The sequence below is a fragment of the Eriocheir sinensis genome, chromosome 56 (genome assembly GCF_024679095.1).
Source record: "Eriocheir sinensis breed Jianghai 21 chromosome 56, ASM2467909v1, whole genome shotgun sequence".
NCBI classification, from domain to species: domain Eukaryota; kingdom Metazoa; phylum Arthropoda; class Malacostraca; order Decapoda; family Varunidae; genus Eriocheir; species Eriocheir sinensis.
The window spans coordinates 5,651,639-5,665,999 of NC_066564.1; the positions used below are offsets into that span (position 1 = coordinate 5,651,639).

General features: G+C 42.8%; 1 protein-coding gene across 1 annotated transcript in view; it reads right to left on the minus strand.

The window, feature by feature from the left end:
- Window positions 1-840: 840 nt before the first annotated feature.
- Window positions 841-14,361, minus strand: part of LOC126984201 (homeobox protein PKNOX2-like) — a 24,195-nt gene continuing 10,674 nt past the window's right edge. Inside the window, exon 2 of the mRNA XM_050837708.1 lies at window positions 841-3,821. Coding sequence (XP_050693665.1) covers window positions 3,569-3,821 — 253 coding nt within the window. The 3' untranslated portion in view covers window positions 841-3,568. The remainder of the gene's footprint in view (window positions 3,822-14,361) is intronic.

Here is a 14,361-nt window from a genome sequence, read left to right on the forward strand (position 1 = left end):
GAGGAGGAGGAGGAGGAGGAGGATATAAAGAGGACGAGGACGAAGAGTGGAAAGGAAAGAGGAATTACAGAAACAGTATGAAAAGGAGGAGGAAGAAGAGGAGAGGAGGAGGAGGAGGAGGAGGAGGAGAGAGGAGAGAAGAGAGAGAGAGAGAGAGAGAGAGAGAGAGAGAGAGAGAGAGAGAGAGAGAGAATCGTGAACATAATAATAAAAAATAAAAACCAACACAAAAAACACCCAAAAAAGAAAGGTCAGTCTTCACGCACGAGGAAACCGTAAGTCGGAAATGAGTTTAATGGAAAAAAAAAAAAAAGCGTAAAAGGAAAACAAGTTAAAAGGAAACCAACCGAATCAGGTGACGAGGAAGAAAAAGATTTGTCGGCGATAATAATAATAATAATAATAATAATAATAATAATAATAATAATAATAATAATAATAATAATAATAATAATAATAATAGACATGTTTTCATTATTTATTTTCACTTTCCTTCTTTTTCATCCATTATTTCTCTCTACTTCTTTATTTTCTTTTATTTTCCTCCTTTTTTCATCTATTTTTTCTCTCAACTTCTTTATTTTCTTTTATTTTCCTCCTTTTTTCATCTATTTTTTCTCTCTACTTCTTTATTTTCTTTTATTTTCCTTCCCCTTTTCATCTTTTTTTCTCTCAACTTCTTTATTTTCTTTTATTTTCCTAATTTTTTCATCTATTTTTCTCTCTACTTTTTTATTTTCTTGTTTTTTCATTATTTTTTTTCTCTACCTTTTTGTTTTCTTATATTTTCCTTCTTTTTTCATTTATTTTTCTCTACTTCTTTATTTTCTTTTATTTTCATCCGCTTTCCATCTTTTTTTCTCTATTTCTCCTCTTTTCTCTTTTTATTATATATTTTCCTTTTCTTTTCATTTATTCATTTTTTCTTTGTATTTCTTTTATTTTATTCGCCTTTTCTTTTCCTATATTCTTTGCTTTCCTTTCCCTTCTATTTCTTTCGATACTTAATTGTTTTTATATTTCGTTTTCTTTTTCTTTTTTCTTCTTCTTTCTATTTCTTATTCTCCTTCTCTTTTCTTTTTTCTTCTTCCAATGTTTCCTTCTCTTCCTCTATTTTTTTTCCTCTTTTCTCCAAGTCTTTTTTTCCTCCTTTTTCACCGATAATACAAAAAAAAAACCATTGAAGGAAAAAAAGGAGGGCACGAGAGAGAGAGAGAGAGAGAGAGAGAGAGAGAGAGAGTAATACTATATCTCTCCTTATCTATTTTCCTTCTTTCTTTGCATTCCACTTCTAAACACACACACACACACACACACACACACACACACACACACACACACACACACACACACACACACACACACTCGACCTTTCATCCACTTAACACATTCTTCCACTTCCTTCCACTTTCCTCCACGCCACCTCCACTTTACCTAAATTAATCCAAATCTCTTCAGCGTTATCTTCTTTTCCTCCTCCTCCTCCTCCTCCTCCTCCTCCTCCCTAACCCGTCTTCCTTACTCTCGACGGTTTAACTTTTGTCTAATCTATTTGCTTTTTCTTTCTTTTGTTTCTCTATCTTATTATTTTATATTTTATTTTATCTCCCTTTCGTTTCCTTCACAATTATTCTTATTTGTAACTTCTTCCTTCCTTCCTTCCTTCTTTCCTCCCTTCCTCTTTCATCTCCTTCATCTTTCTCCATTCCTCCTCCTCCTCCTCTCTATCTAATTCTTCCTCTTCCCTTTCTTCACCTTACACATAATTTATTTCCTTTATCTTCCATTCCCCTTTTCATTCTATTTTGTTTTCGTTTTTTTTCTTTACTTTTTATCTTATTGTTATTTTTCTAAGTCCCTATTTTCTTTTTTCATCCCTGTTTTTCTTTTTTTCTGTTGTTTCTCATCCTCCTTTCCTTTCCTTCTTCCTTTTTATACTTTCTCTTTTCTATCTCGTTTCTCTCCTCCTTCTGGCTTATATTTTCTCTTCCCTGTCTCTTATCTTCCCTTCTTTATCTCCCTCTTTATCATTCTCATATTTTCCCTCCCTTTCCTCGTCCTCTTTCCTCCTCTTCCTATAAACATCCTTCTCTCCCTTCTCTTCCTTCCCTTTTCCCATAAACATTTCCTTCTTCATCCATCTCATTTCCCCTTTCATATCCTTCTCATTTTTCCTTCTTTCCTCCTTTTCCTATAAACATTCTTCTCTCCCTTCTCTTCCTTCCCTTTTCCAGTAAACATTCAATTCATCACCCGTCTCATTTCCCCTTTTCATATCCTCATTTTTCATTCTTTCCTCCTTTTCCTATAAACATTCTTCTCTCCCTTCTCTTCCTTCCCTTTTCCAGTAAACATTCAATTCACCACCAGTCTCATTTCCCCTTTCATATCCTCATTTTTCATTCTTTCTTTTCTTCTTTTCTCCTCTTCCTATAAATATTCTTCTTTCCCTTCTCTTCCTTCCCTTTTCCCATAGACATTTCCTTTTTCATCCATCTCATTTCCCTTTTCATATCCGTCTCATTTTTCCCTCTCTGTCCTGCACACCTAACCACATGAATTTTTACCTGTTCTTTATTATTCTCGTTTCCAATCACTTACCTATTTCTTCTCCTTACCTTAAAATAACCCTTTCCTTATTTCCCTTTACCTATCTTATGCTCTAACTTACTTTCTTTCTCAAACGAATTATTTCATCGCTTATTTCTTTAGCTTACATTTTTTTCTCTCTATCTTTTTTTTTTTTTTTGCTATAAGATGGTTTTCAGTAACTATTCCTTTTTACTATATATTTCTCCTCCTCCTCCTCCTCCTCCTCCTTTCTTCCTTGTCCACCTCTCTTTCTTTTTTTATACGAATAGTTTCATTGGTTGCTTCATTTTATCTTCCTTTCCCTTTTACCTTCCTTTCTTATCTCATTTCCTGTTGTCCTTATTTTCTCTATTCTCCTTATTTCCTTATTTGTCTGATTTCCTATTCTCTCTCACTAATTTCCTTCTACTCACCCTCCCTTTCTTCACTCTACAGCATACTAATTTTTACTACTGAGATTTTACTACTCAGATTTTACTACTGAGATTTTTAAGACTCAGATTTTTACTGCTCAGATTTTTTTTACTACTACTACTAATCAAATTTAGTTTTTTTTTCTTTGTCTAACCTACTGTTACTTTCAAACCTCACCTATTTTTTCTTCTGACTCTTTTCTCGTTTCCTTCTACTCTCTTTCGTCTTTTTCGTTTTACTTTCCCTTATTCTCTATTCCTTCCCTTTCGTTCCCTTTCACAAACATCAAATATTCTTTCATCTTACTCTTACTTCTGGGTATTCTTTTTTTGTCTAACTTATGGTAATGACAACATATTATTATTATTATTATTATTTCCTTCATCTCCTATTTCTTTATTCACATACACGACACTCTCCCACCCTTCCACACTGCAAGACAACCATGAGAATAGAATGCCTAACAACGCACACACAATAAACAACAACATCACCATAAGTACATTTTTTCCCTTCCTTTAACCTCTTCCCTTCGCATAAATACACCCCTCCCATTTTCCCTTCAGAACACACACACACACACACACACACACACACAAGCATCAATAGCATCATCTACAACACCATCCTCGTCAGTACTCACCAAGCCGTCCACCTCCGGGTCGTTCATGAGGAAAGGCTTGCGGTCCCTCTCCTGGTGCTGCACGAAGGCCTGGATGTCCAAGTTGAACGAGTCGCTGCTCACGGAGTCGGCGCTCTGAGTGGCCAGCTCACACTTCTCAAACAGCAGCGCCAGGAGGGGAAACAGCGGGTGTCTGAGGGGAGAAGAGAAGGGCTGTTAGTGGGGGTGTGATGCTGGGAGAAGAGCTGTCAGTGTGGGTGTCAGGGGGGAGTAAGGCTTTTAGTTATCCTTATTCAACTTACTCTATATATTTTTCTGTTAGTGTGTATGAGGGTGAGGAAAGGGTAAAGCTATCAGTGTGAAGGTGGAGAGTAAAGGGAGGCTGTCAGTGAGAGCGTGAGGGCTGTTAGTGTGCATCTGAGGGGAGGGAAAGAGAGAGAGAGCAGGTGAGATGAAGGATGCTGAAGATGAAGTGAGGTAAAAGTGAAGATAAGGTGTAGGATGCTGAGGATGGGAGATGAGATGAGAAGAAGGATAAGGTGTAGGATGCTGAGGATGGGAGATGAGATGAGATGAAGGATAAGGTGTAGGATGCTGATGATGGGAGATGAGATGAGATGAAGGATAAGGTGAAGGATGCTGGGAATAGGATGAAATGAGGAAACTGGACAGGTATAAGGTGTGAAGGAGTAGGTGAAGGGGGGTGAGGGGGAGGGGGGAGAGTGTAAGCTGTGAGAGGGAGAGAGGAGTAAGGGATGAATTTTGAAGGATATGTAATTATTAATAGGAGGGAGAAGAGGGAGAGAGGGAGGGAGGGAGGGAGAGAAGAAGAGAGGGAGGGAGGGAGAGAGGGATGGAGAGAGAAGTGTGTGAGAGAGAAGGATGAAGAGGAAGAATGACTGGGCACCTGGGTAGAGTGTGTGTGTGTGTGTGTGTGTGTGTGTGTGTGTGTGTGTGTGTGTGTGTGTGTGTGTTATTGTGGGGGGATTTCACAGTTGCGTACGTGCTTGCCATTCTCATGTTTACATTACTCTCTCTCTCTCTCTCTCTCTCTCTCTCTCTCTCTCTCTCTCTCTCTCTCTCTCTCTCTCTCTCTCTCTCTCTCTCTCTCTCTCTCATCTCTCTCTCTCCTCCTCCTCCTCCTCCTCCTCCTCCTCCTCCTCCTCCTCCTCTTCCTCCTCCCTCCACTATCATCACCATCATCATCATTACAGTAACACCTCGAGCAATCACCACACACACACACACACACACACACACACACACACACACACACACGGTTTAAAGTGCCTTGCCTCTCTCACGTATTTAACCTTTCCATGAATGTCAGAAGTTCACGAAAAAAAGAAAATGTTGTAAATAATGACTCAAGAACTAATATTACTAGTCTCTCCCTCCCTCCTCCTCCTCCTTCCCCCTCACCCCCTCCCCCATCACCCCCCCCTTCCCCTTCCCCCCCTTCCCCCCCTCAAATTAATGCCACTCACCGAATCGATTTTACAGTTTAGTAGGAGCAGATTTTCTTTTCCTTACTTTTTCGTTAATGCTCACCTGTACGAGTCTTTAATTAGCTACCTGGCCTTTACACACACACGCTGACCTTGAAAAGAAGTGCGCTAGGGAACAGACAGAGAGACAGACAGACAGAAGTAAAATGTCAGACAGGATTGGAAAGATTACAAAGAGGTGATAACTAAGACAGGTAAGAGTTAATTAAGTTGCAGAAGGTGAAACACAGGTAAAACACACACACACACACACACGGACACACATATAAGAAAGTGAAGTTGCTGTACATATGAGTTTTTTTTTTGTGTGTGTGTGTGTGTGTGTGTTTGTGTGTGTGTTCGTGGACGCCTCACTCATCCCTCCCGCTAATTATTCTTTCTTTTCCTGTTTTCCTCTCGTTCTAATCTCTGTCCTGGGTCTTAGTTGTATCCTCCCTTAATCATCCCGTCACCTGCGTTTCCTTTATGCGGGAAGACGCGGATATAGAGTCTCGTCATTAATACTCTTCTCCTTATCATTCTTCATCTTCCTCTTACTCTGATTCTTGTTCTTCTTCTTTGTGTTCTTTTTTTTTTTTCTTGTAGTTCGTTTTATTATTTATTTTTCCTCTTGTTCTCGTTTTTACTCTTTATCATGTTAATACGCTACTTCTTTTTTTCTCCTACGCATTTTTTTTTCTTGTCTTTTTCCCTCGCCTCTTTGTTTTCTCTCCTTTATTTTCTTCATTTTTTTTGCTTTTTACTGCTCCTTTCTTTTTCCTCCTCTTTTCTTCTCCTTTTTCTTCCTATTCTCTTCCTTTTCTTTCTTCTTCTCTTTTTTCCTCTTATTTTTGTCTTTCTTTTCATTGTTCTTTCTCTTCCCTCTTCTTTTTCTTCCTATTCTCCTCCTTTTCTTTCTTCTTCTCCTTTTTCCTCTTCTTTTTGTCTTTCTTTTCATTGTTCTTTCTCTTCCCTCTTCTTTTTCTTCTCCTTTTTCTTCCTATTCTCCTCCTTTTCTTTCTTCTTCTCTTTTTTCCTCTTCTTTTTGTCTTTCTTTTCATTGTTCTTCCTCTTCCCTCTTCTTTTTCTTCTCCTTTTTCTTCCTATTCTCCTCCTTTTCTTTCTTCTTCTCCTTTTTCCTCTTCTTTTTGTCTTTCTTTTCATTGTTCTTTCTTTCCTCTTCTTTTTCTTCCTATTCTCCTTCTTTTCTTTCTTCACCTCTTTTCTTCCTCTTCTTTTTGTCTTTCTTTTCATTGTTCTTTCTCTTCCCTCTTCTTTTTCTTCTCCTTTTTCTTCCGATTCTCCTCCTTTTCTTTCTTCTTCTCTTTTTTCCTCTTATTTTTGTCTTTCTTTTCATTGTTCTTTTTTTTATGTTTTTTTCTTACTGATCCTTCTTCTCTTTCCTCTTCTTTTTCTTCTTATTCTCCTCCTTTCCCTTCTCCATTTCCTTATTCTCCTCTTTTCTTCCTCTTCTTTTGTCTTTCCTTCTATTTGTTCTTTTAATTTTTTCTTACATCATCATTCCTCATTCCTTCCCATCATCCTTCCTTTCATCATCATTCCTCTACATCATTCCTTTATCCTGTATCTCTCATCTCTTTGTTTACGTATACAAGCGAAGGTAGATAAGGACTTAATTATTTTTTTTATATATTTCTACTTCCTTATTTCGTCAATACTTTATCGTGTTCATTATCTTTTTCTTTATTCTCCAGTCCCGTCTCAGACATTTATTTATCCTTTTCTTTCTATTATCTTTATTTCTTTACTCCCCTTTCCGTTTCTCTGTTCTCCTATCTTCGTTTATCTCTTCTATCTTTTACCATATTTTCTATTTCCTCCTCCTCCTCCTCCTCCTCCTCCTCCTCTTCCTCCTCCTTCTCTCCAACATTTCCTCCTTAACCATATTTTTCCTCCGCCACTTCTTCTCTCCTCCTTTACCGCCCTCCTCCTCCTCCTCCTCCTCTCTCTCTCTCTCTCTCTCTCTCTCTCTCTCTCTCTCTCTCTCTCTCTCTCTCTCTCTCTCTCTCTCTCTCTCTCTCTCTCTCTCTCTCTCTTCTTATTTATATCTATTTCTCTATTTTTTTGTTTTTTCCATCTCTATTTCTGTATTTTCTTTCTTTATCTTATCTTTTTTTATATTTTTCTTCTGTTTCCATTATCATTTATTTATCTATCCAGCATCCTTTCTTTGTTTATTTAACCGTGTACTTCATAATTATCCACTTCTCTTCCATCTCTCCCATTCTTTTCACATCTCTCTTTTTTTTCCCTTTTTCTCCAAGCATATTTTACCATCTCTCTCTCTCTCTCTCTCTCTCTCTCTCTCTCTCTCTCTCTCTCTCTCTCTCTCTCTCTCTCTCTCTCTCTCTCTCTCTCTCTCTCTCTCTCTCTCTCTCTCTCTCTCTCTCTCTCTCTCTCGTTTATCATTCTCATCTCATTCATCTACCTTCTTCTTCCTAATCTTTACCATCATCATTATTAATACATTAGCCATCTCCCATGAGTACACGGTCTGCACCTCAAGGCTCGTCAGCACACCGTAACCACCACCACCATTCCCTGGCTCACCCTCCTGCCCACTCCTCCCTCACAACAGGTCAGTCAGCCCACGAATGCCTTCCGCTTGTAACGCCTGCCGTGTTATCTTTTCAATACTTTTTGTATTTGATATCGCGATGAAAACACTGCGGGAAACACTCGCTTTCGTTGCTCAGCTGGCAGTGGGCCGATTCTGGTCCCCTAATTACAGAAAAGACATTGAATTATTAAAAAGAATCCCTCGACGCGCTACGAAGATGATTCCACCCTTTAGAGCCCTGCCGTATGAAGAACGACTCAGGCGACTCAACGTCCTTACGCTGGAAAAGAGACGCCTACGGGGGGGTATGATTCAGGTCTTCAAGTACCTAAAACACTTCAGTAACGTCGACCACTCCAAGCTCTTGGAGCTACAGACCAACTCAAACAACGGCCTGCCCATTCAAGCGAGGCGATGCAACACACACATTGGTAGGAGTTTCTTGTCTAACCGAGTCATACGCCACTGGAACGACCTCCCTGCTGAAGTAGTAAGTGCAGAAACCATCAACTTCAAAAATCGCATCGACCGTCACATCGGGACAACAGGAGTAAACTGAAAATACGCACCGAAATGCCTTGAACTGCCCTGCAGACACCAGTGACTGTCAGGCAGATCACGGCTCTACGGCAGGCAACCTCGTAATGAGCCAACTGGCTTTCTGTTGCCTGTCATTACATGTTTACATGTTTCATGATGCAGTTTGCCTTCTCTACCATTTCCTATTCTTTCCACACCCATCTTTAACTTTCCTTTCCTTTTCTTTCTTTCTCATTTCCCCTCTCCTTATTTAGCATCTGTATCTCATCTACCTTCTTCTTCCTCCTCTTTTACTCATGCAGCTTCCCCTATTTCCCATTTCCAATTCTTTCCACACCTATTTTTCATCTTTCTTTTCCTTTCCTTTTCTTTCTTTCTCGTCTGTTCATTTAGCATCTTTATCTCATCTACCTTCTTCCTCCTCATCTTTTAACTCAAGCAGCTTCCCATTTCTTCCATTTCCTATTCTTTCCACACCTATCTTTCCCTTTTCTTTCTTTCTTTATTTATTTCCTTTTTTCTTTCTTTCTTTCTTTCTCACCTCATTTAGCATCCTCATCTCTACCACCTTATTCATCTCCCACCTCCATCTCCATCTCTCGCAGCATCCGTCCTCCCTTTCTTCCTCACCCTTCCATCATTCTTACAGCATATCTTATCCTTACCCTCCCTCCCTCCCTCCCTTCCTTGCTTTTATCTATTTCTCTCCTTCCTTCCTTTCTTTCACCCGCTCCTTCCATCCTTCCTTCCTACATCCTCTTAGCCTCCTCTGCCTCTCCTAATCCTACCTTCCTCTTTCATCCCTTACCTTTTCCTCCTCCTCTCCCTTCTCTTCCTTCCTCCCTTCTTCCTACATCCTAATCTTTCATCCCTTACCTTTTCCTCCTCTTCTCCCTTCTCTTCCTTCCTCCCTTCTTCCTTCACCCTAATCTTACATCTATTCCTCTCTACTTTATTTATCTTCCTTCATTCTCTCCCTTCCTTCCTCTCTTTAACCTCTCTCTCTCTCTCTCTCTCCCTTTTTGTCTTTTTTTCCTCTTCTTACCCCTATCTTCCTTCACCCTTTCCTCACTCCTCTCCCTTCCTCCTTGTCCCTTTCCTCTCCCTTTCTATTGCCCAATCTTTTCCCTCTTTATTTTCACTCACCCGTCTCCCTTTTTCCCCCTTCCTCTCCCTCCCTTTACCCCTTCACTCCTCCAAGCCTCTATATCTTCACCAATCTTTCCTCCCTTTCCTTCCCTCCCTCTTCCCTTCACCAATCCTTCCCCTTCCAAACTTTTCTTCCTTCCTCTTTCCCCCCCCCTTTCCTTCCCTCACATCTTCCATCCTTCCTCCCTTTCCCTCTCAGCCTTTTCTTCTCTTTCTCCCCTTTTTCCCCTCCCAACTTATATTCCTCTACTCCTCTTCCTCCTCCTCCCTTCACTCTCCTTCCCCTCCCCTCCCCCTTTCCCCCTTCTTCCCCCTCCCTTTATCTCCCGTCTTCTCCTTCTCCCCTTCTCCGCTTTCTCTCATCCACCTTTCCTCCCCTGCCAGAATCCCTCCCTTCCCTCTCCACCCCTTCCTCATCCTTCCCCTTTCCTCCTCAGCCTCCCATTCTTTTCCCTTCCCCTCCCCTCTCCTTCCGCCTCCCTCCCCCTTCCCCCCGGCCTCCCCCCCTTTATCTCCCGCAGTTGGGTCTTGAGATTAGAGGCGTTATTAAAATTTACCCATAAATTGCGACGTCTCCCATTGAGCGGCCTCCTCCTGATCCTCATAATGTAAACATGAATATCGCTCTTACGTCACGCGTGAATAGAGGCGAAATTGACGAGGCGAGCCACTTCACTTTAATCTCTCCTGATGACGCTGAAGGTGAGGCTTGGAAGGGATCGCGGCGGTGGTGGTGGTGGGGGTGGTGAGGGGGGGGGATGGTGGTGGTGGTGGTGATGGTGGTGGTGTGAGGGGTTTATTTGGGAGGGGGTGGTAGTGTGGTGGTGGTGGGTTGGGGGTTGTTGTTGTTGTTGTTGTTGTTGGTGGTGGTGGTGGTTGAGATAAAAATGTTAATGGTGATGATGATGATGATGATGGTAATTATAACACACACACACACACACACACACACACACACACACACACACACACACACACACACACACACACTCCTCCCTCCCCCTCACACACACACATTTACACCCTCTCCCAGCACACAAACACACGCACACGCACAAAACCTCCTTCCCTACACAAGAAGAAGAGGAAAAGGAAGAGGAGGAAGAGGAGGAGGAGGAGAAGGCATAAAACATCAACCAGAGGAAAATGAAGAGAAGAAATGAAGAGACGCAAGCATGAGATCTAACACTGACACAAGAGGAGGAGGAGGAGGAAGAGGAAGAGGAGGAGAAGAAGGGTGAGGAAGGGGAGGGTGAAGGGGGGGGGTGACAGGGGTGAGTGGGTGTGAGTCTTGGCAGCAGGGGTGACAGCTACTGTTGGCAGGGGTCTGGGCGGCTATTGTGGGATTCTATCAGACAGCGAAGGAATAATATTAATAAAAAAAGAGCTCACACAACATTTAGTCTCCTCGTGTATCAGCGGTGACAGGGGAGGGTGAGGAGGGGAAGAGGGAGGGAGGGAGAGAGAGAGAGAGAGAGAGAGAGAGAGAGAGAGAGAGAGAGAGAGAGAGAGTCCCCAGCGCCAGGGCGTTTGCGGACTATGTAACCGCGTCGCTTCCCTTCACCCCGGGGGAGGAAGTCGCGGTGACGTCCCGCCTCAACGCCATTCTCCGCCGCATCGAAGACAGGCGGCACCCTCCGGCCTGGCCACGCCGCGCTCACACACATCCCACCGCCCGCGGCAGTTCCAACAAGCACAATGTGCGGTGGTGGAATGAATTCCTGACCTCGGACAAGTGCCCGGACGACCCAAGTGTTGCGGGGCGTGTGGCCAAGAAATTCAAAGTGGGCGTACACAAGTGGCTTTGTGCGGCGCGTGAGTGACACGGGTGTGAAGGACGCACAGTGAGGAGTGACACGGAGTCGGCCGATAGCAGTGCAGATTGGACATAGAAGACATGTATATGCTCAGTAGGCTTACGTATACTCCAAGTATATTGTATATTACTCTAATTGTGATAATATAACAATTAGAGTAATTATTAGTGGTAGGGTGGTGACCGGGGGGTCGGTGTTTAGATAGGAAATATACTCAGCCATAGACTTCACAACTAGTTGACGGGAAATCTCTTCAGTCTTGGCGCGCTGGCTTCGCGTAAGGGGCCGATTGTTATGGCGACTTTCACTGCGACAACTCAAACACACTCTGCGTTCTTACTCCGAATTTAAGTGGAAACAGGACGAAATCTTCAAGTTTTAGTGCATACAAGCAGGCAGGAGTGTCTCTAGAGTGATTTGGTCGAGGATTCAAGGTAACTTATATAAAATAGCACCATGCGTGCACTTTGAAAACGTTGTGTAAAAAATGGCAAATTTGCGTAACTTTAGGTTGAAATCTTTACGTAAAATGAATGATAACTGTAGGATAGTGAAGTCCACAGTTTTACGTATTAGGAAACAAGAAATGTACGTTTAGTTAGTGCCTACATGGCAACTCAGCTCAGTTCCCGCGTCGCCTAACTCGCCTTAGGCACGCAGTCAGCTGGGCACTTCCCCTCTGTAAAGGATTATCGCTGTCCTGCCTCTGTTTACTCTCCAAGTAAAGGACCTACAGTTATTCATCGTCTCTGTACCCTTCCCCACAACTGCAAGGATCCAGAGGACGATACAAGAAGACACAGAAGGCAGTGGATCGAGTGGAAGTGACGGAGGAGACACAAGATATGAGGACGCCGCGACCAGCCGGACCCGCCGACGGACGAGTTGCTCCTCGCCGCGGTCGGCAACTACGCCGGCTACCTGGCCAGGAAGGTCCAGGCCAACTCCTCTGTGGCCGAGTGCTGCAAGCAGGAGCTTGCCCAGCAGGAGGAGATGAAGATTACCGTGGAGCTCGAGAGGGCGACCCGCCCTCTGTGATGTTCGACGCCCTGGTCGAGCTGGTCGACAGGGAGAGCTGGAGACGGGCGGGGTTGTCCTGAAGCGGCCATCTCTCGCAATGGCCCACTTGGCGTCCTTCGGGATGTAGCTGTGGGACTCACTGAGTTGCAGGGAGGACATTAAGGAGCGCAGTTTGAGGTTCCTCTCCCTTGCCATGCGCCACAGGGACGGGTTCAGGCACCTCCTGGAGTTCCTGGCGGCCTCAGACCCGACCTTGCAGGGGTACAGGTGCCAGGAGGGCACAACCTGGCCAACACCATCTTGCCGCACATCAGCAGGTCCCTCTTCAACTGTTTCGGTGCTAATTTCTCCAAGGACGTGACCTCAGAAGCGAGGAAGAACAAGGCCTTGAAGCAGCCGACCGGCAGGAAGAGGAGCAGTATCGAGGAGGGCAGGAAGGAGACGGCGAGGAACAGGGACGTGTACAAGTCCAGGAAACTGACCGGGGCCCACAAGTCATAGGCCAAAAGGCTAAAGTGATTGTTCAGGGACGAGGGCCAGATAGCCGGCAAGACGTGCTGCGGCAATAGTGACATCGGAATTCAACCAAAATAAGTTGTGATTGTATATAGAAAAATGAATATTTTGCTTTTGTTGAGTAAAATTAAGATGTTTCTGCATGCTTTCCTCAAGTATTAAGTTTCTAATGTGAAAATTAAGTGATTTATTAGATGTTAAAAACTTACGTAAAAAATTGCACTAAATAAAAAAAAAATAAGTAGCTATTTCGGGCAAAAACTTATAAGATATGCTAAATATTGCTATTGATTCTGAAAATATAAGTGATTATCTCTGCATTTGGTGATGTTTGTGCATCTAGCGTAAAATCTGAGGATTTTATAGCCTTTTTAAGTTTTGTTATACTTATATAAAAAACAATTAATCGGGATTTTATTAGGGAACGACTTTGAATTTTTTGATACCGCTGCTCATGGAGACTCATATATGCCTAAGGGAGGTGCCTGTTTTAGTTTCAGGTCGCTAGCTGCTTTGGTTTTGAAAATATTTAAATTTTTGAAAATCGGCCCCCTGCGAATCGGCCCCGCGCCCCGTTTCCCGTCAAGAGATTGTGAAGTCTATGACTCAGCATATCTCCTTTAACCGGAAAATTCCCTAAAAAAGCTCAAGAGGAAGTATAAATAAGAGAGAGAGAGAGAGAGAGAGAGAGAGAGAGAGAGAGACGGGGTATTTTGATTTGTCCACGTTTGATGAGTGTGTATATGAGTTTATTAGTCTTCGTCCTCCTCATCTTTATCTTATACAAGCTCAACACCCTTAACAAAATAACGGTATAACTAGCCTCTACAGTTTTCTCCATAATATTTCAACCCTCTTTCTCTGTCCTCACTTCCTCCTGTCCTCCTCTTCCTCCTCGTCCTCCTCCTCTTTACCCTACAAGATGCGTCTAGTCTCAACAGTTTTCGCCATGCTATATCAACCCTCTCTCTCTGTCCTCTTGTCCTCTTCTCCTGTCTTCTCCTCCTTCTCCTCCTCCTCCTCCTGCAGCCACAAGTCACCTCCCAGGCCCCGCACCTTCCCAAAAGAGGCTCTACTGACGGAGCTTTGATTCATACGCCATATATTAACGCGCTGAGCACCCAACCCGTCCGCCCGAGACCACCACCACCACCTTCACCACCACCGCCTCCTCCATCGTTGCTACGCGCCGAGGAAATGAATAAAAAATGTAGGAAAGCGCGGTGGGTGGGGGGAAAAAAAGAGGAAGGAAAAAGAGTGAGGAAAAAGCCGCCCAGAGCGTTGGTATCTGTCCTGGTCGGGAAAGAAAATAAAAAAAATAAAAAATACGGCACTCAATCGCGAGGGAAAACAATATATACGAAGTGAACGCTGAACAAATACATTAATTAGCGACGTTACACCGCGGAGTATTGAAAAACAGAATATATATAGAGAGAAAACGAGAGAGAGAGAGAGAGAGAGAGAGAGAGAGAGAGAATTGCGAAAGCACGAGCAAGCAAGCGAGCATAGTGTTATTAGAAGGAAAACACATAAAACTGGATAAATTTGAAGAAGAATGAGTTAGTAGCGAAACAATAAAAATAATAATAAGCACGGGATAGTTAAATGGTAGTGGTAGAT